Source organism: Nipponia nippon, unplaced genomic scaffold (assembly GCF_047370975.1).
Source record: "Nipponia nippon isolate SJK-2023a ecotype South Korea unplaced genomic scaffold, ASM4737097v1 scaffold_13, whole genome shotgun sequence".
Lineage (NCBI taxonomy): Eukaryota > Metazoa > Chordata > Aves > Pelecaniformes > Threskiornithidae > Nipponia > Nipponia nippon.
Genome location: NW_028262324.1, coordinates 17,200,325 through 17,225,407, shown reverse-complemented (window position 1 = coordinate 17,225,407; position 25,083 = coordinate 17,200,325). Strand labels below are relative to the sequence as shown.

The 25,083-nt window shown below is 54.2% G+C and overlaps 1 protein-coding gene across 1 annotated transcript in view; it reads left to right on the top strand.

Annotated features, from left to right (window-relative positions):
- CDH22 (cadherin 22) overlaps positions 1-22,119 on the top strand; it is an 87,024-nt gene extending 64,905 nt beyond the window's left edge. The window contains exons 9-12 of the mRNA XM_087750101.1: positions 7,656-7,777; positions 8,093-8,210; positions 17,283-17,534; positions 18,986-22,119. Coding sequence (XP_087606227.1) covers positions 7,656-7,777; positions 8,093-8,210; positions 17,283-17,534; positions 18,986-19,524 — 1,031 coding nt within the window. The 3' untranslated portion in view covers positions 19,525-22,119. The remainder of the gene's footprint in view (positions 1-7,655; positions 7,778-8,092; positions 8,211-17,282; positions 17,535-18,985) is intronic.
- Positions 22,120-25,083: the final 2,964 nt, after the last annotated feature.

Sequence of the window (25,083 nt, the reverse complement as noted above, 5' to 3'; positions counted from 1 at the left end):
CAGACGGCTGCCAGCGCTCACTTCTGCTGGGGGCTCACAGTGGTTGAGACTTGCTCTACCTGCACACTGGGTATGTGGCTCTGGATGCCTCCCATGCCCTTTCTCCTTGGTCTCCCTGCCCTTGGTGTGGCTGCAGGCTTGGCAAGGTACAGCAAGGAATGGATGGGAGGTCCCAGCACTGCAGCAGTGGGAAGGAGCTGTGGGGGCAGAGCGTCCCTGAGCCCCTGTGCTGGGGACGGGGAGCAGCAGTGCTGCCAGGGCTGGTACCACCAGGCTGCTTCAGCTCTGGCCACAGCACTTGGCCTCACCCTGCAGAAAAGTCTCAGGCAGAGGATGAGGTGAAGCTCTTTGGTCCTCTTCTGAAATTAGCTCCTTTCTGACCCTTCCATGAGAGTGCTGGTAATGGTCTCTACCTTCCCTTATAGCTGTGCTATCCTTTAGCCTGTGTTTACAGTAACTGGCAAATCTGCTCACACCCAGCTGGGAGAGCCAGGAGGGAACAGCTTAGTGGCTCTGCAGGTTTTGTTAGTTTATCTTCCCTCTGCATGATGGGAATGGCAGAGCCTAGTGTGGACGCTTCTAGCAGAAGTTCTGTTTGTCTTTTCTTTTCCAGTTAAGAAAGAAAAGAACAAATCTGGGTCCTGGAGCTCTGAATAAACTCCTGAGGAATGAAAAGAAAATAATAGCAGCAAAGGGCAGGCTTTGCTTCCCTGCAGGTATTCTGCTGCGGGTAGGAAGTCGGTGAGGCTGCCCTGGGCATCCTACTGGCCTCTGTCGTGTTGGCACAGTGCCTTGGCTCATTGGCTCTGCAGGTCCTGTGCACAATGGTGGATCTGGCCCCATGGGCCCCAGGGTGTGCTCTATGTTCATCCTTTTTCCGAGCCTGAAGATGGAGAAGGGGCTTCAGTCCCAGGCACAATGCTGGGAAGCAGAAAGGCATTGCCGTATTCTTCAAAGTTTTCCACATTTTGGATGCGCAAGTTGCCAGGGCAGCCTGGAACCTGCTGTGCTCTGCTACTCCATGACAGCTGGTACCAGGGAGCTGCTTTGGCTGCAGAGCACCTTCTGACATCTGTAGGCATGTGCCAAGACCTGTCTGTCTGTGAGCAGGAGTCTTCCCCGGGCTTCACTCACAGAGACCCCTCAGGACTTCCGGATCTCATTTCTTTGCTCGTTCTTGAGCAAGAAGATGCCATTCACATTCGAGGAGCTGTGTCAGGGCCTGACTTGAGGCCCAGAGATCGGTTCCTGCTGCGGGGCCACCCTGCCGCAGCAGCAGCCATCTGCTCTAGCCAGGCCAGGGTGCAGGCCTGGCTGCCCCAGGGAGAGGAGGGAGTAGCGGCCCTGGCCAGACCCACACCGCCCCGGGGGGGACATCTCTGGCTCTGCTGTGTGTCCCAAGCGCCTCTCTGCACTGATGCTTTGTGCCTGCTGGCCAGCGTGACCTCTGCACCGTCTGGCTGCAGTGCTGTCATGAGCCCTGCCTGGCATCAGGCAGCAATGGGCAGGCATGCTGATGCTGCCCGGCCACACCTGCGTAGCCACGGCATGTCCGGTGGGCTCCATGGGAAGGCTCTGCCAGCAGTGGTCGGGGAGGAGGGGGTTGTGGTGTTGCAGCACAACTCAGCATGCAGAGGAAACTTGAGGTGACAAGAATCAGAAGGACAATATTTACACGCCACAGCTAGGATTTCAGAACAAGTCAGTAAATGCTGTGGCTCCCCTCCGGCAGGGAAGCCTGTCAGGCTGGATCGCTTCAAAAGCCAGGGAGGCTCTTCAGTGCTCTGACTTCTCCTGTGGAGAGCTCTGACTCATCTGTTTTAACTGTCCAGACGTTCCTCCCAGTGACGTTATCCTTCATGTTTTGTAACCATGAAATATTAATGACTGATATTGAATTTAAAGTACAATTTATGTCTGAATCCTCTGGCGGAAAGGGCAGTTGTAAAGGTACAGCCTTCCAAGTGATAGAGGGGTTTCGGAGCAGGGCTGTGCAGCAGCTGTCGGGCTGTGCCCAGCACAGTGGGATCAGCCGCGGCAGCGTGAGCACGGAGCACGGGGTGGCTGGGAGCCTCCGCGCTGGTGTTGGCATGTCCAGCACGCAGCAGTTCCCAGCACATAGGTGTCTGGGGCTGGGGGGAGCTGGTGAGGCCCTGTGGTGTTTGCTGTGGGCATGCGGGTTGCAGCTGGCTGCTGCAGGGTTTGCTGCACAGCCCAGCAGGACGTGATCAACTTTGGCAGAGGCACGTGGTAAAATATTCTTCCTCTCTCCTCAGTGAGATGTAAACTTTGCAGAAGGAATGGAGCGAGCCCACCAGGCATCCTACTGCCTGGGCTTATACCTGGCACCCCAGCTCATTGGGACTGGTGGGAAGCTGTGCCTGCTCGATTCCTGTGGCGCATGGGCACGTGGCCTGGAGTGTATTACACCAAGGTCTTGCCTCCCTACGGCCTCCTTGAGTTGCCCTCCCTGCCTGCTGGCAGGACTGTCCTGAGAAGGGTTTAACAAACAGCAGCTGATGGAAAGCTTGCCCACTGACAGCACTTGTTCCCGCAGGCAGCCTGTCTGTTAGGTTTGAGCAGCTCTGATACAAGAGCTGTCCCCCCACCTCTGAGAGCCCCATCTGGGACCCAGTGCTGCTGCAGCAGAGACCATTTCCAGGGGTGCATGTCCCACCTACAGATAACCAGAGAGAGTGTATTTGCATCTGAGGAGCAGTAAGAAAAGCTGCAGAAGGTGCCTGGCTGCACCTGTGAGGCTGGTTGGGCTGTGTGCCGCTGGCGGGAGGAGAGGAGGGGCAGGTCTCCCCCTGCGGAACAGGCAGTCCCCAGCATGAGCTGCCTCTGCCGGCTGGTGACCAGCAGAATATTTGGTCTTGCAATGTGGCAGCCAGCAGGAAGCATGGGGGCTGTTCAGCAAATCTGGCCTGGGACCAGGCCAAGTGTTTCCAGAGATAAATCTTCATCTCCCTCACAAGCTGTTTACCTTCCTTGGGCTAATATTAGTGATTCTCTTCCTGTTTTCCTCTTTGCTCATGTAAAATGATGAGGCCTTGACTGCTGTGGCCACTGCTGGTAATTGAGATGATAAATCTTCCTGCTGGAGACTGGCTTTAATCAGAGCATTGTGTTTGGATGCGATTTAATGACTCTCATGCTGCTGAGTTCAGGCAGGACTCAGGAGAGGTGAGAGCCATTTATATGTTACTTGGCTTAACTGCTGCTTCCGCTTTGCTTCCCCTCAGCTGGGAGCCACGTTTTCAGCTCCAGCCTCTGATGTAGCTGCCTGTGTCCGACGAGCCATACCCCTGGCACGCCCCTGTTTTGTCCTTGCCATCAGTGCTCTGCTTTGCAGTCAGGCAGCTGCACTGATCTTCAAAACCACCCTGTGCTTCACAGCCATGGCATGAGTGCTGGAAAGCAGAGTGGCCCATCCCAGTCTTCTAATCTGCATTTTGTTCTCCCAATTTGCTGAGATACTGAGGAATAAATTCCACCCCTGCCCTTCTGGCTTCCCTACTAAAATAAACATTTTTGAATCCAGTATTGTACCAAATTGGTCTTGAGGCAGAAGAGAGTGGGTTGTACACTGTGCCCAACGGTGTCTGTGAGCTGTGTTTCCCCAGGTGCTGCAGCCACAAACAGCAGCCCATGGTCCTCAACCTGTGCTTCAGACCCCAGGAAAGCTGCAGAGTGCCTTTCTGTGTGTGGTATCACTACATGGCCATATGTGCAGGCAGGAGTGCAAATAGTATGTGTGCTTCAGCTATGGTTGGATTTGGAGCTTCACAGTAGAGGTTTGGGTGTAAAAATGCAAAGTGCTTTATTGTGAGTTTGTGTGAAGGTCTGGAGGGGTAAGGACTGGATCCCAGCGCAGCAGTAACCAGGGATCCCCTCCTTTCCTGCCGTGGCAGGGGTCGTCAAGCATCTCTGCAATGCCTTCCCATTATTGTGAGCTTCTGCTGCAAAGCTTCCAGCATTTGAGAGCAGTTGCCCAGAGCTGCTCGGTGTTAGTCCAGCAAGCGATTGGCTGTCCAGAATCCAGGGAGAGGGCATGTTGTTGGTGTTTTGCATCTGAATGTTTTAAGACTAATGTTTTACTGTTCAGATTACTTTCATGGTTAATTAAAGAAAAAAATAGTTTGCGGTGTCGCTGAAGATTCAGCCGGAGCATTTGAGGCTCAGTCTCAGCGTCATCATGCAGCAGGACTGTGGCTTTCTCCTGCTTCAAAGCTGCTGCGCTGCCCACCGGGCAGCATCCCGGCACGGGGGGTCCAGGCCACGCTCGCTGCTTGTCCTTAGCTGCACTGTTTGTAGCACTGAGGAAAGTGCAGATGCTGCAGTGTGGAAGCGATGGGCAGAACTCTGTCCCCCCACCCCCAGCAGGCTCCAGCAGCTCTGAAATAATTCAGCCCATGTTGGCAAAGGCAGCTACCAGTCATCAGCCTGGAGCTTCCATACTGCACTGCTGTGGTTCCAACATCTCCCCCTTGTTCTGTGTATTTTCCATGTCTCTTTCCTTAGTCTTTTCAGATTAATAGCATTCCAACTCCTGGAGGAAACGCAGAAAAACGGCATGTTTAATTTTAATTTAGGAAAGCGTTTAGGTAGCAGCCTAGTTTCCTCGCTGCTGTCAATCAGGTTTTCTCAAGGCTGACATCAATTAGTTTAAAAATATTGAATGTAATTTTGCCTGACACAACATATTGCAGCCACTGCAAAATATAATTTATTTTAGAAGAAGAAATAATTAAACTAATTTGCATGTCAGTCAGCTGAACTGGAATACCGAGGAGAGACGCTGCAATGGAAGACGACTTTTTTCCTCTCCAGTCGCACTCAGCCTGGCACACGCAACCCTCTGCCCCGTCCCCTGGCCAGGTGCAGCTTGGTGGAGCCCTTCAAGGGCATGTTTCTGTGCCTTCCCGCAGCCGTCATCCACCCAGTCTGCTGTTCTTCCTGGCAGCGGTACCTGCCTGCTGAGCATTTACTTCTGTGTGCTGGAGCATGTGTAGGGGTACGTGCGTACATTTTGGTGTATGTAGAGCAAGCACAGAGCTTTTGGCCTTGTAGATGTGAAGTCTGCATTAGTTAGGTGCATCATGCCTTTCATCACAGATGTACTCCAACAATCTTATTCTCGCTTCTGACCATCATAAATTCAGTTTATGCCACACAAGTTACAGAAAACATATTTCAGAGATGTTTTGGAGATTATTTGATTCTTCAAATGCATCCAACCGTTTTTCATATTTTCCACCCATAAATCCAGGTACTGGCTCAAAGGAAGAGGAAGGTTGCTAAAGAGCACTTGAGGAACCTTCAAAAAGGTCATGGTACAATCAAAATTAAAAGGAAGCCTATGTGTGCCTCACTGGAAGTGTAGACAACAATGGAAGGGTTGCATTTCTAACCTTGATGTTCCTGGAGACGTCAAATTTTAAAGCTGTCACTGAGCCAGGAGTAAGCATGAGCCTCAGGCTTCAGAAATTTTGGAGGGGGCAAAAGGAGAGCTTTTTTATGACTGGGTGCATTTAGAAAGGACACCTGTGCTTTGAGCTGTGCTCAGGGGAGAGGGATGTTATTTATGGCTCTGGCAGAGGGGTTGACACAGGTCCTCGGCACTGTGCTGCGGCGCATGGATGACCCCACTCATAAACCACTCCTGGCAGCTGCTCGCTGGTGCTGTGGAAGACGACAGACCTACGGTTATGCCCAGCTCTGAATAGGCTGATCACATCCCTCCTCATGGGGTTGTGAGATGTGATCTCAAAGGGAAGCTGCCATACTCAGGCTCACCCAGGTGTCCTGACCTGGCCCTGCAGACCCTCTGTTGCACGTGCCACGCTGACGGGTCCTGGGGAGAGTTCGGCAGCACTGGGATCGGCTCCTGCTCGCAGTCGGATCAGGCGCCAGGGGAGGAACTGCTCCTCTGGGTCGCGGTTAGGAAGGGGAAGAGGTGGGGCCCTGGGCTCTTCCTCCTCCTGGACTCTTCTTCCTCCCTTCTCTTTTTGCCTTTCCTCATCTTTCTCTCTGTAGTGCCTGTAGGGCAATGGCAGCTTGCTTCAGAGCTGAGCAGCAGGGATGGTTATCCATCTTCCTGTGGGCTGAGGAGGGGGTGATGAGATGCTGTCATCCTTTTTCTTGTGGGAATTGAACCCTTTTTCCTCCTGCTCGTTCGTGACCCCAGTGGGCATCAGGGGCACACCTCCACCTCCCCTGGTCTCCCCCCCTCCCTTCCCACCCCGCTGCCTCCCCCTTTCTCTCTCCCTGAAAACAATTGCAGTTTATTTCACTGCACCAACATGCCTTTTAAAATAACACATCGTTCGAGGGTTTTAGTCACGACTTCTGCCTCCCTCCCCCGAAAACAACCATCTAATCACCAGAGCAGCTGGTCTGGGTGAGAGGGAGTGATAACATGAGAAAGGGGTGAAGGCAGCTCTGGGGAGGGGGCTTAGGTTCCTAGTTATTATGGAGCAGTGCTAAATCCCCTCTCGCCTGGGTCCTCCCCCACCTGAGCTGCGGGGGCCAGCATTAATTTTATAGACAAACAGTCAGCAGAGCTACTGCCCAAGCGAGGAGAGAGGCATCGGGTCTGTCACAGTTTTGCAACCTCTGGGTAAAACAAAGGAGATGGAGTATGCGGGAGTTCTCATTTCTGGAAGCATATGAGGTGCTTCAGAAAACATTAGGCCCTCCAGAGTGATTTATAATCTTATAGCGAGGGCTCAGTGTACCTTTGCGGTGCATGCCGTGGGGTAGAGCGGCACTGCAGTGAGTAGAGCTGTAAATGCAATCCCCATCCCGTGTGTGGAGCGAGTGCAGAGCAGCACCAGCAGCTCCGCGTGCGCCCAAGGGAGGGGAGCGGGCAGCGAGCCCCCCAGCGCTGCTGCCTGTGTGAGGCATGGGCTGGTGCGTGCGGGGGTGAAAGGGCTGCCCTAGATCTTATCGTGTGACCCCCCTGTGCCAGCTGGCAAATGGTGCTTGGTTCAAGTTCAAGCTGCTGATGGCAATGTAAAAACTGGTGTCAGTGTGCAATGCCCAAGTCCCAGGGCAGGAGTCTCATGCCCTGACAGGGAGCATTCAACCCCAAATCACCTGGGTGTGGTGGAGGTGCATGGGGCAGATTTTATCACTGTCCTGTGCTCTTAGTTGATACCAGCTGTTTCACACCCTGGCTCTCTGCTCGCTTGGCTCTCAGCCATTGCTGCTAGCCCCCTGAGGTGTAAGGGTCAGGATCCAAGTCAGGGTGTGATGTTCTTGCATCTGAATTTGTTTGTCTCCTCTTGGTGCTTTCTGGCTGCAGCACAGATGCTCATCGGTGGTGGCTGACCCTTATTGTGGGGACTTGCTCAGCTTTTCCAGGGGTAGAACAGGCCAACAACAGCATTTCGGGAGTCCTTGGTATGTAGCCCAGTGGTTGGGTTTCTTTACGGGAAAACAGGTGTGGTGAGGCTGAGTAATACTCTGTGGGCACCGCCGGCCCGCAGAGATGGTCTGTGCTGTGGGCAGGCAGAGCTGCATGACCCTCTGCGCTGGCAGCAGCTGAGCGGCCGTGATGGCCTCTGGATGGACAGATGTAAGGAGGGTTTGCTCCCTGCTAGTAGCAGATGGCTCTTCCTGCTGAAGCTCTGCTGCTTTTTTTGTTTCAGATAATCACTCACAGGTGTCGAGAACCTCTCTCCCTATCCGTATCCTGGATGTGAATGACAATCCACCCGAGCTCGCCACCCCCTATGAAGCTGCTGTGTGTGAGGATGCCAAGCCAGGCCAGGTAGTGGGTGTCCCCCAGCCCTTCGCCTGGGTCTCCATCAGCGCCTGCAGGGGTCTCGTGCTGTGAGCAGCACTGTGGACCAGTGCCAGCCTGCCCGTCCTTCCCCTTCTGCCTGAACATCTTCCTGTGCAGCTGCTGTCACGCTGGGAGCCACTTTGCTGGTGTCCTATGGCTAACCCTGTCTATGGGGGCAAAGGCTCATCCCTTGCTGTGGCAGAAGCCAGTGATGCTCTGCTGGGTTGGACCCTGCAAGTGGGGCCCGTGGGAGGAGCTGCAGAGGCAGCACTGATTCTCACCTCTGCTTTCTCTCCACAGCTGATCCAAACAATAAGCGTTGTGGACCGTGATGAGCCTCAGAGCGGCCATCGTTTCTACTTCACACTGGCATCTGAAGCCACCAACAACCACCATTTTTCTCTGCTGGATATTAAGGGTAAGCCCTGCTGCACCCTTCCCAGTCCTGCAGCCTCCTGGCTGAGTGGCACAGCTGGCCATGGGGAGGGAAACAGGGCTGTGGGCTTATGATCCATCTGTGCCAGGTGGAGCTCAGGATGCTTTGGGTACCCTGCAAGGCTCCTTACTAACCTGAAACGGTGGGACTGGTCAGCTAGCAGTTTGGGTTTCCTCAAGGATGCTCTGCCAGCTTTCTTCTCTGCTGCAGACAGGTCCAAAGCTCCTCTTGTGCTGTCTGGTTAGCCTTTGATGTTTTAAGGGCTCTCAGTCCCTTTCCTGATGCGAAATCTCTAACTTGCCCGCAGGCAAGGGGATGATGTGCATTTGCAGATGAACATTCTCCTGTTTTGAGCATTATGATTTATCCCTCTCCAAGGTAAATCCTGGAGCACAGGTCATCCCGGGGCTGCCATGTAGGTGGGCAGCCACTGTGCCCCCAACAAATGGGAGCAGCTCAGGAGTCCTGGGAGGCAGCGGGGCCATACAGCAGCCAGCCCTCTGCCATTGCTGGTTCCCTGGGACATGGCCAGCAGAGCCAGATTCCCTGTTAAGTGGTGGTTTAGAAGCGTGGTTCCTCTGTGTTTCCTGAGGCTCATCCTGTCTTTTGGGAAGTGCAGCTGGGCAGGGCCCATCCGTTCCTCTGGGAAGCTCTGGGGTTCTTTGCGCCTCTGGGCTGAGCGGCTCCTGATGACTCAATCCCTGCCTGCTGCTGTAACTGACGAGGTGTGACACAGTTTTTGCTGGCTGAGCCCTGGCTGCTATCTGGTTTTGCGGATTGCAAGGTCAGGCTGCATTTGTGTGGATGATGGCAATCTAGAAAGGTAGTTATCAGGCTGCTTCCTATTTTTGACTGGTGTCTTGGGTGAATTTAGGTGCTGGTTGCAGTGGTAAGTACAGTAGAGACCCTTGCAGATACTGGGATCTTCTTGAGCCGGATGTGCCCTTACTCATCAAAGGGGTCAGCCCAGATGGAAGCCAGCAGACCACGTTGAAATGCTTGGTGGTTTGTTGTTGGTTTTTTAAACCATTTTTTTTCCCTCTTTTTGCAGTTTCATCTGTCAAAAGTCTGATTTAGTTTGTTCTGAGCTTATCAGAGGAACCCTCTGCTGATGTAAGATCCTGCTTGTTCGGCATTACTAGGGATGGTCAAAATGGAACTTGCAGCAAAAAGCTTCAGACGTAATTGTAGAAGGACTGATACTGCTTTGTGTCCTAAAAAGTGCAGCTGTTCCTGACCCGAGTCCCTCCCCCTACACTGATGGGGCAGCTGTTCACAAGACCTTTGCTTCTTATCATGTAAGCAAGCTTTAATCCTCTGCAAGATTTTGCCCCACGCCCAGTGATTAACTCCTTCACTTGCTCTGAAGGACCTTATGAAAACATGCTTGAGCGTGCTGAGTTAAACCCCGGTGTCTGTCCCTACCCGGACCTATCCAGAAGCATTGAGGGACCTGGGGCTGCACTCCCTGCTCTGAGCCGGGATGTAAGCTGCTGCTGGGTTGCAATCTCAGAGCCATCACTGCTGCCCCGCCTGTCTGGCAGGAGGGACCCGGCCAGGGGTGGCTGGAGCTCAGCGGGGGCTGCTTCACTGCCCGGTGCTCTGTGGGGATTGCCCCCCGTTCGCTCAGCCGGGGTTCACCAGCAGCAACCCGAGAACCCGAGGAGGGTGCAGGACACAGGCTCGTGCACCGCCATCTCCTCCAGAGCTGCTGCTCTCTTGAGTGGGATGAGGCTCTCGTTGCACAGGGTAATCCTTCGTGCTAAACGATCCCACAAACTTTGCATGTGGTGCAACACTGCATAAAATGAGTAAAAGCTGGCATTACCCCCTGCCTTCTGTTCTCAGGAAAACAAATGCTGTTGCTGCAGGGTTATTCCCGGGGTGTTTGGAGACCCTCCCAATTGCAAAGTGATGCTGTCTTCCACAGCAAGAGGAGGCAGCTGCCTGTGCGGATGGAGGCACCCTTCATTTCTAATGTGTGTGCGTTTTGGTGTCATCTCCCTTCCTTTGATTTCTCCCCCCTGCTTTTTCTCCAGTCCATTGAGCACCCTGGGTGCACTCACCTTTGCCCCCTGCTCTCATGGGTTCCCTTGCTGTGTCCTACTTTGTCCCCCCCCTTGCCTCCCTCTCATGCATTCACCCCTCTTGCACTTGTCTCTACTCCTCCATATAAATATCAGTGGTGACAAACTGCTACCACCAACCCATCTGTTTCTTTGTACAAATTTGTAGCCAGTTTTGAAACGTGATTTATAAATATTGCTTTTGCAGCCAAGGAGTGACACTGATGAATGTCAGCACAGATGGATTCACTAAGCTCTTCCTTAAATCCTTCTCTCTTTTGCTTTGCACCTACTTCCCTCGGCTCCTGCAAGGCAGCAGAAAGCCACCTCAGGAGGGTGACTTGTCCTCAGCATGGCAGGGACCAGCATCCGCTTGGGAATGCTCCTGTTTACAGTTTATTAGGCAGGGTAAGAGCACCCGGCTGTGGCAGGGCTGGTAGGAGGGGAGCCTGGGTGGCTATGGCCAGCAGCGAGTTAGCTGCGAGATGCCAGAGAGGTGTCGAGGGTCTGAGCTGGCTGCAGTGTGGAGGGGCTCCCTCGGGGAGCTGCTGGGTGCCCCAGCAGGCAAGGGGAGCGAGGGAGGCGGCTGCTCGAGCAGGCACCTTGCTGGCAAAACTGACCCTGCAGGAGGCTGGAGAAGCAGGAGTGAGAGTCGGTTAAATGTTAAAGTGCAGAGCCATGTCGCACAGGTGGGAGCAGAGCCAGGTAGGGTAGCACAGAAGGGCACAAGAGGATGCTGAGCTCTGCCTAGGCTCTTCTAGGGCTCCTCGTGGGCAGCATGGAGGAAGCCTGCGAGGGTTTTAGGCAAAGCCCAGGGTGATCGAGGGGGCAGCCTGTCCATCAGATGAAGAGCTTGTGCAATACCTGCTGGTAAGTGGGCATATGGCAGTGGTCACAGGGCAGGTCTGCTGCAGCCTGATAATGCCATGATACAGTCACAACACTGCCCAAACCCTGCTGGGTGAGGCCCCACTGCAGCCAAAACTGCATGGAGCGGGGATGGCCCTTGCAAAGTGCCTGCAGTTAACACCTGTAGCCCTGCTCGTCAGCTCCCAGCAGCATGCAAAGCTGCCTTGGCTCTGATGCTCCAGGTTGGAGCTACAAGAGCAAAAGGTGACCTTGCAGGAGACCTTGTGTTAGCTGAATTATAGCTGGTTTGCAGGAGTCGGGCTTTTAGAAATAGTGCCGTTTCCTATGGCATCTCTCCTTGCTTTTGCTCTGTCTGGAGTGCTCAAGCACTTCCTAATTCATCAGACAAGGAATAAATGTCATGTGTGGTAACAACAGCCCCAATCCAGAAGGAACATGCCCAGTAAATGAAGTGCCTAAAGGAAGAGAGAGAATTGGAAAAGCTGACCTCACCCAGGTCCAATTGGTGCCATTCCAAAGGCATTCACCATCCTCTGCCTCCTAACTTGCCTTTTGCTGGATATTTCTGGCCTGAGAAAATTTATTACAGAAGGATCAAAGGCAATTAAAGCCTGAAATCATGTTCTCCAAGAAACTCTAATTGTATTGGAAGGGATGGTAGAAAATATCCAAGCCCAGCAACCTGGAAGGGGTGCTAGATAATATGGAGCAACACACAGAGCTACTGACTCCAGAGCTCAAGGGCTAGGCAAGCAGATGTCTGAAGTCTCTGCAGGTCTCATTAAGAACACGTAATGGGTGATAGAAGATCTGAAAATTGTAACAATCAAAAGCAAAATGTTAGGATTCGAGGACTGCCTCAGGATAGAGGAAGCCTCCTTCAGCCCTGCAGGGATGCTGTTCTCAGCACAAGCAGCGCAGATGCTGACAGGGGGGTGAAAAAGAATATCAAAGCTCCACGGGGGCAGAGTGAAAGGTAAATGAGCAGCACTGAGGCCATGGCCTGGCACCCAGAGAACTTGGGAGAAGGAAGAGGCAAAAGGAAAAAATTGGATTCTTCTCCTGCCAGCTGCACCCACCCGGGGCTGGAGCCAGGGGTGTGCTCCTTTTGGGCAGCTCCAGTGACAGCGTGGCCATGGGCCCAGCTGGGAGCCACGTGCACCTCCGCGGACCTGGCGTGCCTGGGCACCAGAGCTGCAGAACAGCTGCCAGAGAAGGGGAAGGCAAAGGCTCATGTGGCCCCAGGAGTGAGGGAGAGGGCAGGGATGTCAAAATCCAAACTGGAGGTCACTTTCTCCCTTCTGCTCTCCTAGCGCTGTTCAAGATTGAGTTATGAGAAGGATTTATTAGTTCTGTCTTTGAAGCTGCCAAGAGCTTCTTTGAAGAGGGACTCTGAGAGACTTAATTATTTTATTGTTCCTAGTGATGCTACGCTACCACTAGAGTATATTGCGTTCCTAAACTTTCCTCTTACAGCAGTATTGACTGGTCCCTGCACACTCAGCCCACATTGGTTGGCCTTGTCTGGTGACTTGCTCCTCAAGCAGGCAGAGATGCTGTCTCCTGTCTGTCGCACAAGGTGTTATGATGCGACACGGGGTAATGTCACTGTGTGGTCAGGGAGAGGGCGGCATAGGAAACCTGCAGAGTAAATGTCAGTTTGTATAGCAAGATGGCAATGATAGTAAGTGGTTTGGCTTGAGGCTTCAGAGAACACATGGCACAACCTTTAGAGTGGTGTGACTGTAGCACAAAGTGCAACCTCACGAGGACTGGGCAGGAAGACGTAAGTGTGGAGATCCAAACTCATCTGTGCAGGAAATCTGTGGATTAATGTCTGCTCAAATTTCAGTACCACCTGCTGGGAAACACTGCTCCTCAATCTCATGACCCCAGAAATGGGCTTAGCAGAAAGCTGCTGCAGAGGAAGAGACACAAGAGGCTGCAGGGCCAGGCCTGCCTGGCTTTTCTTTGCCACAACTCAGGCTGTGCTGATACAAACAAATCTACGGCAAGACACGCATCCTGAAGCAACTGCCTTGGGTCAGCTGCATGTAAAGAAACAACTGTACCAAGAGAAATTACATTGTTTTGTAGGAAGTTGCTTTGGATGCATTTTCCAGGATACATTTTCCCAGATCGGGGCAAAATTTTCTTTGCTTCTATGGTCAAATAGACTACATTGCATGGCAGCAGCACTGCTTTTTCTGGAGTATCTCAGAAGGGAACACAGAAGAATTTTGCAAGTTACAGGGATGTAAACACCCGACAGAGAAAACAGTTGTCCAGGGTGCCCGGGGAGCAGTGGGCACAGCGGGTGGGCAGCAGGGAAGAGGCTGGAGCCATCTCAGTGCCTGGAGGGGGCTGGTCTCTGCCAGGCTGGGGTCTGGCTATCCAGCCTTGGTGAGCAATGTCGCAGGTATAGATGTGAAATTTCTGTGGGTCTCCCTCCTGTAGGAAGTGTTCATGTCACCCTGTTCAAGAGAGAAAAATGTAGTTTCATGATGTTTGAAATAGTGTTTTGTAGTTGTGGTTTTTGTCTTTCTCCCTAGCACCGAGTTCTGGGTTACAGAACAAGACCTCAGCCCCTTCCTGAGCTCAGGTTTCTCCGAGCAGAGCTGTCTGTCATGCTGCTGATAAATTTAAGTACTGGCTGCTTTATTTTGACTTTGTGGGTTCAGCAGTGAAAATATTTCTCCTTCCCGTACTTGGAGGTGAGGGAGCTCAGCAGTGCAATGCACTGTCTGAGCAGTCTCAGCTGAGCTGAGGTTAGTGGCTGCCTCTCTGCAACTTGCACATATATTTCCCTTTGATTTCTAGAGACTGTTTCTAAAAATAGTGTGCCTTGTGGCAGGTCCTCCTCCCTAACAGGAGCTGGAGCAGGCTGTAAACAGAAGGGGAGTCGCCAGCCTTCTGCTGCATTTCCAGAGAGGTGAGGATCTGGTGCTACGCCTGCATTTATGCAGCGCTAAAGGGGTGCTCGCCCGGGGGAGCATTTCATCAGACCTGGGCTGTAGACAGGCTGAGCAGCACATGGAGGTACGGGGCTGTATGCACAGGGATACTCTGGGCCAGGATCCCACCACGAGCTCAGGCTGGTTACTTGGCTGGTGTGACAGTGCCAGTGAAGGCAACCTTCTTGGGCTGAGGGCCAGAGCCTTGCTCGCTCACAGCAAGTGGGTCTGTCCCATTTGTCCTGTGGCTTCATCTCTACTGGATCTAGATGCCCAAGGCTTATGTTTAGCTGGGCTAGCTACAAGTTAGTCCTGGCCTCTTGCTGAGATGGTGCCGTTAACATTATTTATATCTCCCTGCTATGCTGCAGCAAGCTGAGGGAGCAGCACCAAATGAGATCTTGTTACCTTTGTGCAAATGATTGGCATAACAATTTTTTTTTTCCTAGATCATCCTTGGTAGGCAATAGGCAGCTTCTCAGCAGACTGGTGCCGGCAGGCTGCCACACTTGCTTCAGCCTCCCTGCCGCCTGCGGGGCTGGTGCTCCCCTGCTCCTCCTGACAGCTCTGCCGAGTTGCCTCTGTGCTGGGGCCATGTACTGCTCTAGGAGTCTCAGCCATGGTGGCAGATGTCCTGCAGGACCAGGTGGCTGCCCAGGCGGAGGGTCGGTGGTCCCTGCCTCGCATACAGAGAAGCCAGGCAACGCATGTGGTGCAGAAAGATTGTGCTCTCTGCTGTGGGCAATCCCCTCCATGGGCTGGCGACGCTGCAGCGCTCAGATCACGTCTGACTCAGGAAGCATGGGTCAGTGCTGGGCGCTGCAGCCTTGCAGGCAGAGTGTTGATATTGCAGGCAGTATCTCCATTCTGAGGCAAACTGTCCCCAGATCAAGTCGTACAAGCGTTTGCCTTATTGCTGTCTTCTGCTCTGTGCTCTTGAGGATGTTGCCTGCCTGAAGTCTGCTGCTGTGAGCAGGGATGAGTGAGGTTACCTGGAAAATTCCCTTAATGGATAAAAGATGCTACATCCAAAGGAAGAGTTTTTCTAGTAACCTGCAGCACAGTTCTGTGTGCATAAATAAGATCTGATTTTGAACATCACCCTTGTGGCATTCAGTGCAGCCTCCAAATGTTGGCTGGTGTGGTCTTCTCTCTGGTATCCTTGCATTTCCCACATTGAGCTCTTCAAGGCAGACCTGTGCTCTCAGGTGAACTGGAAGAGATTACTTTCTCCCTGTCTCCTTTATGCTGGAATCCCAGCTCTCCGCAGCTAGGGTGCCAAAAGCTCTGTTCTCCCCAGCCACACGGCTGTATTCTGGCAACACAAAAAACTGTGGTGGGCTGAGTCCAGAAACCTGATGACAGGAAGCAGCAATCTGGTATTTAGTGCCATGACAGCTGAGCGCTGTTCCGCGCACAAGCCCGTGCACTGCTGCCTCCCCTTTGGGCACAGGCAGCCCATCTTCCTTGCTCTTGCTGCACCTAGCCACGCTTGGCTCCAGCACATGCTGAGTGGGCTTCACCTCTGCACCTCTGTGTCAGCATGGGGGGCGCGGATCACCCCCAGCTCCTCCTCTTCCAGGCTGCCACGAAGCAGAGACCAGCCTTGCCCTCACTTGGCCTTTGCTGGGGTTGGTTGCAGCAGTCCTGTGGGCAGGTCATCTGTGCCTCTGCCGTTGGTACTGACAGAGCTGGGTGAGGGCTCAGCACTGGGATCCTGGCAGGCTCTGCCCAGACTGACTCTGCCCCCAGCCCCGAGCAGTGGGGGGGAGATGGGCTCTGTGCTCTGCTGTGCCCTGGCTGCTGCACGGTGCCTCTGGGATCTGCCCCGCTTCCCATCTGTCCGGTGGATCTTCCCTGTCCTGTGGCTCAGCGTGTGCCTGCCCCTCTGCTTTGCTCTTGGCTTGCCTCCTGTCCCCACCATGCTCCATGTGCTCCCGTGCAGCACCCGATCCATACAGCAATTTCCGTGGTGGCAGGCAGCCCAAGAGCCAGAATTAGAATAGATGTCTTTTCCGATCGAAGAGCTGATTGATACAGAAAGGGGCCAGTCCAGCATAAATCAGGTGCAATAAGGAGAAAGTCTGTAGACAGCAGCACCTTGCTGTGAGCGGGCCAATCTACGTTTTATTAGATAAAGACTGCAGACAGTCGGCAGCGACTTCTGACATCTGGCCACAATTGTTCGGCTACTATTCAATCCCTTCCTGCCCACTCTGCTGCTGGCTGGCAGTGAGTAGCACACATGAGCAGAGCGCCGAGCTAATCTTCAGTCCCTGTTCCTACCCTCCCTGCTCCAGGTTGCCTGTGCACAGCTGCTGCTTGGGTTCATCTCTGGCGCTGGGGCCCTGGAGGGGTCCGTGAAGTGGCCATGTTAATGGGATCATAATTGGTTATGCTGTGCCGGCTGAGCCCCTGAAACAGCAGGGTTTGAGCAGACGGAGAGGAGGACGGCTGGCTCGGCTGGGAGGCTTGGAAGGAGCTCTGCCTGCTCCTTCAGAAGTTACAAAGGATCCTAGGGGTATTTGGGCCTCTGGCTGAGGTAGGACCCTTCACCTGCGGTGCTCAGGTTTGGAAGCAGTAACTGCTCTTGTAGGTTCAGTGCCATCTGCAGACCCCTGTCCACTCTGGACTGAGCGGGCCAGGTCAGGTCAGGAGGGGGTCTCAATGTCAGCAACAGATTTTTATCCCGATTCCTGCTCTGTGCCAGTCTCAGAGGGTCTTCTGGAAGGGTTTTTTTCCCTCTCTCTGCTCCAACTGCATTGTTTGTCAGCATGGTTCAGACACTTCCGTGCTGTTGCTCCTGTATCGGGTTCGCCGTGCCCTGGGTACGCTGGTGAGTGAGACACTGGGCTGGCCCTGAGGTGCCCAGTGAAGGGGTGTGTGCTGGAGCGTAGCTGGCCACCTACGGGCGCTTGGGCTGCTGAGGGGCTGTGGCACAGGAGAGCCACGAGCTTGCTCCCTGCTCCCCTGTGATGGAGAGGAGGGAGGCCCCATCCCCTCTTTGGGTGGTTGCTGGAGTTGGCGCACAAACAACCACTATGCGAGTGGTAGCAGCCCGGCAGCACCCCAAGTGTTCATCTCGAGTGTGGAGGAGCTCACAGCGGGTCCTGCTGGCTGTGCTATGGGAGTGACTTTGCTGTGGGTTTACTTGTTCCCTGCAGACAACACGGCTGCGGTGCACACACAAAGAATGGGCTTCAATCGTCAGGAGCAGGATGTGTACTTGCTCCCCATTTTGGTGGTAGACAGTGGCCCACCGGCCCTCAGCAGCACGGGGACTCTGACCATCCGCGTCTGCGGCTGTGACAGCAACGGGGCCATCCAGTCTTGCAACAGCACAGCCTACGTCGTATCAGCTACGCTGAGCCCCGGTGCCCTCATTGCGCTGCTGGTGTGCATCCTCATTCTGGTCGGTGAGTGTCTGCCTGTCCCCCAGCCTCCTCCTGTCCTGTCCTGTCCTGTCTTCTCTCTATCCAGCATCACGCAAACGAGCGCAGGCGGTTCTTGTGGGCACGGTGCAGGCTCCTCTGCCACCTGTCTCCTTGCTGGTAGCTGCAGCATGGGGGGCAGGAAGCCCAGCCCCCTGCCAGTGGGGGACCATCGGGGAAGCTCCTATGTTTGCCCCAGCTCCAACACACTGGGCTCAGCAGGGCAGCCAGAGCAGGGCTCCCTGTGCACAGGCCCACAGGCTGCTGCCTGGGAGAGGCTGGAGAGCTGCTGGCTTGCTCCCTACCTCGCTGGGCAGGAGCCGAGCTGCTCGCAGGCTGCCATGCCACACTCACAGCAGGCATCTCACAGCAGATGGGGCACATGTGCATCCCAGCACGGTGGCCAAGGGCAGCAGGTGTGGGGTACGCAGTTGTGCTCTTTACCTCAGAGTGCTCAGAGGGTCAGCATGAGTGTGCGTGAGCTTGTGGGCAGGATGTGGAGCTGGGGTGCACGCAAACCAGAGCATTGCCCAGGTTAGGACCTGCACCCTGGGAATGCTGCTGGCTGCCACTGACGCGCTGGCACAAGCTTGTGCTGGGCTGCCACGGCACAGTGTGAAGGTGCAGGGGAGGCACGGGCTTGTTGTGTGCGTGGGAAGGGGCTCTGGGAGAGGGGTGTTGCAATGCCCTCAGGTTTAGCATAGGGCAGTTGATGGACACTGCTGCCGAAAGCTCTCCGGCATTGGTGCTGGCTCCTGAGGGCTGTCTGGGCATCTGTGGAAGCCAGTGCGTTGTTCAGTGAAGTCTCTTCTCCTTGGCACATCTCTGCTCCCCGTCTCCTGCTGTATCTCCATTTAGAAAACCCTTTCCCACAGGGTGCACTTTACACTGGTTTCATTTTCCAACGCAGTGCAAACAAATTTCTGCCTAATTGCCCAAACGAATAAAGTGCACATCGGTGCTTTAAAGGTGATGGGATGAATGGATGATGATCCAGGACACATCTGCGGCTCGTTGCTCAGGCTCTGTGCCATCTGCTCCACATTCACTCTCCCAGCATTTGGCAGCTGCAGCGATCATGCACCCCTTTTTCTTACTCATCTTCTGCAGAATCCATCCATTTGTCTGTCCAGCCGTGCATTCATCCATCTGTCCCTCTTGTCTCAGCAGTCACGCTGCATGGGAAAGGAAGCTCCTGGTCTGCACTGGAGCCCAGTCAAACCTCTCTCCTAGCCAGTGACACAGCACAGCTGCTACTTGATGAGCCTGGCTGATAGGAACTGGCTGGCATGCCGGCGGTCTCGGCTGTGGGGCTCCCTGTGCCGGAGGGTGCTATGCCTCTGCACCCTGCCGCTGAGCATGGGCCGTCCTCGCTCCTGCAGGAGCACAGCTTGCACAAGCCCCTGCTCCTGTCTGACTGTCTCTTCCTTTCCCAGTGCTGGTCCTTCTGATCCTCACACTGAAGCGACACCACAAAAGCCACATGACATCTGAGGATGACGAGGACATGAGGGACAACGTCATCAAATACAATGACGAAGGGGGTGGCGAGCAGGACACAGAGGCCTATGACATGTCAGCCCTGCGCAGCCTCTATGACTTCAGTGAGATCAAAGGCGGTGACGGAGGTGGGGGGCCAGGAGAGGGGGGCCCAAGCGGAAACCCGGCCTCGGAGCTCCACACCCTCCCACAGTGGGTGCAGAGCCCAGACCTGGACTTCTCCGTGTTCAGAGACTATATCTGCAAGAAGGTGGAGCAGGCGGACGAGGACCTCTCCGTGCCACCCTACGATTCGTTCCAGACCTACGCCTTCGAGGGCTCAGATTCCCCCGTGCCCTCCCTGAGCTCCATCAACACCTGGTCCAGCAGCTCAGAGCAGGACTTCTCCTACCTGGGGGGCTGGGGGCCACGTTTCCGGCAGCTGGCAGCGCTCTACGCTGGGCGCAGGGGCGAGGAGGACAGCGAGGAGTCCTAGCCATCCCGCCACCCCCCCAATGAGGCTCCCAGCACCTCCTGGACCAGAGCTCCATGCTGTGAGGTGCCGCGCAGGGACAGCATGCGCCTCCAGCCAGGCTCCATAGCTGCCAGAGAGGGGCTCCGCCATGGGGCCAGGGAGCACCGGGCGACGTGCTTCTCGGCAGCTGCCTCCTGTTTGGGGTGCCTCTGCACCTGCATGGCGAGGCTGGAGTGCCCAAAGGAGCCGCTGTGGCCGTCATCATCTCCTTAATACCAGTCTCCATTAAAGTACTATGCGTTAATTTAAGAAAGAGAAAATCTAATTCAAGAGAGTTTGGAGGGGGTTTCTCCCTGACAAATTATCATTTAAATAGATCTGTTCAGTGAGCCCAGTTCAGGAGAGGAAGAGCAAACAGGAGTCATTTGTTGTCTAAATTGTTTTTGTCGCTTGAGTCAGAGCATTTGAAGTGCTTTGATTTCTTTAAGAGCTTTCCTTGCAGAGGGAAACAAGCTTTTAACTTATGTTCAGCTTCCCCCCCGCCTTTAGGTTCTCTTGCTTTTGGAGTCCTCCCTCCCTCTGCACGTGGGCTCCTCTGCGGCGCCTGGCTGCTGGTGCCGTGTCGGAGGGAGCGTGCTGCGCTGGGGATGTGCGTGCTGGACGTGGGCTCCAGCGTCACATCCTGCACAGGTCGACTGCTGCACTAGAGTTCACTTCAAAACACACTTCACCTCTAAGCTGCAATTGCTTCACCTCTCAGTTTTTAGACCTTTCTTGTGGTTATCAAAGATGGTTGTGATTTGAAGGGGCTCTCCCTCCCTGCACAGCAGACGTCTGCAAGGTCCTGATGTGCCCCACTGCCCCCGTGACAGACGGGGACATCCCACCCGCTGCTGAGGCACAGTGCTGTGGCCTGAGCTGCAGAGCAGCCGTGGTGCTGGGGAGCACCATTGGAGGGGTGCAGACTGGGGCAGGCTGGGCCCAGGTCTGCAGGGCTCTCAGCCAAGTGCTACCTTTCTACCAAATGGCATGGGCTGCGCAGGGCAGAAGGCGGGACATTACTGCACCCTGGCCTTCAGTGGTGGAGGAGAGCTGCGTCCTGGCTAGAGGACCATGCTGTAGGGCACGAAAGAGCCCCAGCCCCCTGGTTTGGAGGGATAATTCCTGCTTACACCCAGCTGTGACAGCAAAGCATCACCATTGGCGATAGAAAAGCCATTCCCAGGACACGTGCATGACGCCAGATCCTGCTGGCGCTGCTGCACAGCTGAGCTGGTTGCTGCAGGCTGGGCACCGGGTCTGTGACACCTCAGGGAAGCCGGGGTGTCCCCACCCCAGCCCGGTGCCCTGCAAGAAACCTACACAAGCTCCCACAGCAGGACCGCCTTTGCATGAAATCTCTGGTTTTGAGAGGCAGGTCAGGAGGAGGCTGGCGGGATGTACCATTGCTCCTTGGGCTGCAGATGATGCTGGAGGAAAGTGCTCAGTGCCCTGCACCTTTCCAGCCTGCTGACTTCCCCCAGGGTAAATTGAGCAGCACATTGAGCAACTCCCACGGGCAGCTTCTCAGGCCGTGTTGGCTAGCGCAGCTCCTTATCTGTTCATGTTGAAAAAAAAAAATCAATTATATCATTGATAGGTAACTGATAAGGTCTCTCAAGGCCTGACACATCCTGGGCTTGTTATTGGGTTTGTCCTTTTAGTTTAGCCACAGTGTTTTCTATCCTTGGAGAAGTTTTAAATGTAAACGTACATGCGTGTTCGGGTTTTTTGCTGTATTTTGCTTCCCGGCTGCTGGTGTTGGTCCTTTGGCTGCAGCAAGAGACCTGACAGCAGAGAGGGGCAGGATGCATCTTTGCCACGGCTCCTGCCCTCGGCTGCTCCTACCCGCTGCCGCCACATCCGCCCATGCGGGAGCCACAGCTTGGCTTTTGTGCTGGGACTGGGAGCTGCTCGCTTCTCAGGGTCTCTCTGGTCCCCTTCCAAGGAGGTGGCAGGCGCCTGCTGCTGGCACCTGCGCCCCGGCGTGCTGCTGATTCACTGTGATGATGCTGAGGAGTCAGCAGGGCCAACAGGCTGCTTTGCACTGGCCCTTGAGTGCTGGTTCTGGCCATGCAGCCTCAGGCAGGTGATGCCCCTCTCTTTCCTCAGGAATGTGTTTGTGTTTTCCCTCCGGGCTGAAGAGCTGTGCACGAGCCCCTCCGGAGCTGGCCCTTCCTCTAGCAAAAGTGTTGTGCAATAGCAGGGCTCTGTCCGTAGGAGATGGAGTCTGACAGGGTATGTGTTTAGCAAGCCTCCCACTGGGTTATTCCCTATCCCTGACCAGCCAGTCCTCCCCAACACGCATGCACGCACGCTTGCGTTTTAATTTCTCTCTCACGTGTAAATACGGGAGGAGCATGGTGCTGAGTGAGCCAGCTGCTCTGTGCAGCACTGCCCCGCACTGCCTGGCCACCCGCGCCCATCAGGAGGAGCTGGCAGCTGCCACAATATCTGATGGAGTCACTTTGGTTTTCTTTCTCTACCCAAATGAAATTAGGAGGTTGATTTCCTCACCCTTGTTATTTTTTCAAGGTCTTTCTAGGACCTGGAAATAAATTATTTCCTTGTCGTCTAGCATGAGTCTTATTTGCTTATTTTGTCTTGTTTTGTTTCCTCATATTGTACTGTCAATGTGGTCCCATCAGCACCTCTCCAGAGGGACTGGGCTGGCTGCCCTGCCAGCAGGACGGGCTGCAGCACAGCCCGGCACAGCGTGTTCCCTGCCAGGAGCCAGCAGCCTAATCGCCTGCCTCCTGCAGCAAGTTCCCACTGGCAGGACACTGCTTCTCTGGCTTCTTCCCATTTTTCATTGAAATGCTCATCAGAAAGAGCTTCATTAAGACAAGGGTCAGTTTTTCTGTCTGAATTTGAAGGAAATTATGAAAAAAAAAACGCCCTTGGCTTTCTCCATCTCTTCAAGTGGAAAAAGTCGGGTTGTGCTTTGAGTGGCAAGAGGTGCTGGGTTGTGTGCTCCAGGCTGGATGTGGTGCCTGCCTGCCACGTCTGCTCCCAGCAGGAGCCGCCCCAGCACCAGGGTCCAGGGTGTGAGCCACCACAGCCGGGTGCAGGCTCCTTGGCACGGCCCCAGAAGCACTGCCACCATGGGAGAGTGGCAGCAGCTCGTCCTGCAAGGGGGTCATCAGTCCTTGGTCCTGCAGAACAATGGCAGAAAGAACAAGAGGCAAACTTCACACCAAGTGACAAAGGAAAGTCTGATGATGCATCCTCGTGATCTTCCTGTCTCAGCCAACAGAGTTCCTTAACGTTCTTTAAAAAGTGCATCTTCAGTGTTGTTCTCTTGAAGTCATGGACAGCCTTGTAGCTGACTAGCTGATCACTAAAGCACGGATGCTGCTCATATACTTGTTCCCAGCTTCAGTACAGCTGGGCACTGTGAACGGGTTTCGTTACCATGACCCATTCTCGTGTTGGTAATGCCGTGTATTACGGCAGTGTTCAGTTATTGGCTGCAGCAAAAAAATCTCCTTCATACTCAGTTTTAATAATGAAATGATGCAAATAAATGACACTCTAGCCTGACCACAGATAAATCAATTGCTGGTGGTTTTCTTGATGGCAAGGGACTGGGGAATGAACAATGTATTAATGGCAAACAAGCATGAATGCCCCTGGGCCCAGGAAGCCTCGTCAAGGTGCGCAGCTGCGAATGCTCTGGCACCCATTCATGGCCCGCTGCAGAGGGCTGGATGCAGCACAGAGCAGCTGGCCGGCACCGAGAGAGGGGATGTGCGAAACTCTGTGGTGGCATCAATGGTCAGCAGATAGCACAGGTAGAATTTAAACCTCTCCATAAAGTGACATTCATTTAAATAGCATCTTGCAGTCCTCACTCTGAAACAGGCTTATTGATCCCTGAGGTCTTTAAGCGTTTCCATATCCTTCACCATCCCTGTGCCTCCACTCCCATCCTGCTCCCTTGATCATTCACTAAATGTTATGGAAGAAGCATCTGGTGACCTTTGATGACAGCAGTTAGTGGGATGCTGTAACAGAGAGGAGGAGCCTTGAGGCTGGAGGGTTCTTCAGACACGCAAGGTGTACTGCCAGACCTCAATGTATGCACTATTTTTCTTTTCACAGTTGCAGCAAGTGCCTCTATAGCTACCAGCCTTGAGGAGGCCTTTTTGTAAGCGTCATTGTTAATTGCTCACACACAGCAAGTGTGTCAGCAATGCATTCACAGCTGTATGTTCCAGCAGTTCTGGACTCATTGGCCAGTTGCTCTTTGCAGGGAGCTACTGATGTTTGCTCTGTGTTTGCACCCTGGGTTTTCAGCCCAGGACCTTAGCAACAAGAGCTCTCATGTTCCAGCACAGAGATGCGCTCTCTTGGAATCCTGCTGTACAACTTCAGGCACCCAAACAAGCAGCCTAGCTACCTTGGGACTCTGGGGATCAGGTGGGCTGGATTGCCCTAGGAACTCCCCATTGACAGAGGAAGCACCTGCAGTTAGTGTGCTCCTAACAAAGGAGGTAACAAGTGCCTAGCATTGAGTGTGATGAGCCTGGGCCATGCAGAAGGATTTGCTTCTTGATATTGTGGACGAATGGAGAGAGCTCAAAGCAACAAATTGCCAGCCAGAACCAGACCCTTAACTACAAAAGAGGAGGCTTATTGAGAGCTCTGATTGCAGAAGCATCTGTGAAGATGTTTTAAGAGCTCCATACCCCCTCAACACAGGCCCTTTTGAGGAAGTTTTTCTATAGCTACTTCTCTGTCTTCAGCAGTTGCACAGCAGCCTCTGGCTCCTTGCAGGGCAGGGCAAGGGCAGATTGATCTCCTCCTTGCTTCTGCAGGAGAGGAAGCCTCCAACCTTTAATGATTGGACTTGATGATCTTCAAGGTCTTTTCCAACCTAAACAATTCTATGATTCTAAGCGAGTCCTGCTCTGCAGACTGGTGTCCAGTGACAGGACTGTCTCAGATCCAGGGGCTGAGCTGGCCAGCTGGGCAAACCCAGGGGCTGCTCTGCTGGTGAGTGTGGAGTGAAGATGCTTCTTCCAGGTCAGTTTTCTCACATCAGAGGCAGCCCTGGGGATATGGAGCACGCAGTACCATGGGCCAAGGGCTCCCAGCTCATTAACGATGCCCACATTTGTCCGCATGAAGTGGGGCAGTGGGCGCACAGAATAGGTAGTTGCTGGGCAGAGCGGGCTCCTGTAGGAGCAAAGCAAACGCATGCAGAGGTGACTGCTATGTGCTCAGAAGGTGACAGTGGCAGTCGGAACTTGGCCATGCTGTGCCCTGCATGCTGACGCCTGCAGCTTTGGGCGTTTCTTAGCCTGAAGGAAGTCTGTCGCAGCCAGCTGCTTTGCAGGAGCAGAGCACAGCAGCTGCAGTGGTGCTGCTTTGTAGGGCATTTTTGCCAAAGAGCGGCTGCTCCCCGGGTGCCCTGGCTTCTGCGGTGCTCCACGTCCTTCCACAGGGCTCCTGGCACCTGCACACGAGTCAGCCCCTCACCACCCCGCTCCGAGGCTGAGGCACGACCCTGTGGCTGTCTGCTGGGAGAGGACAGTG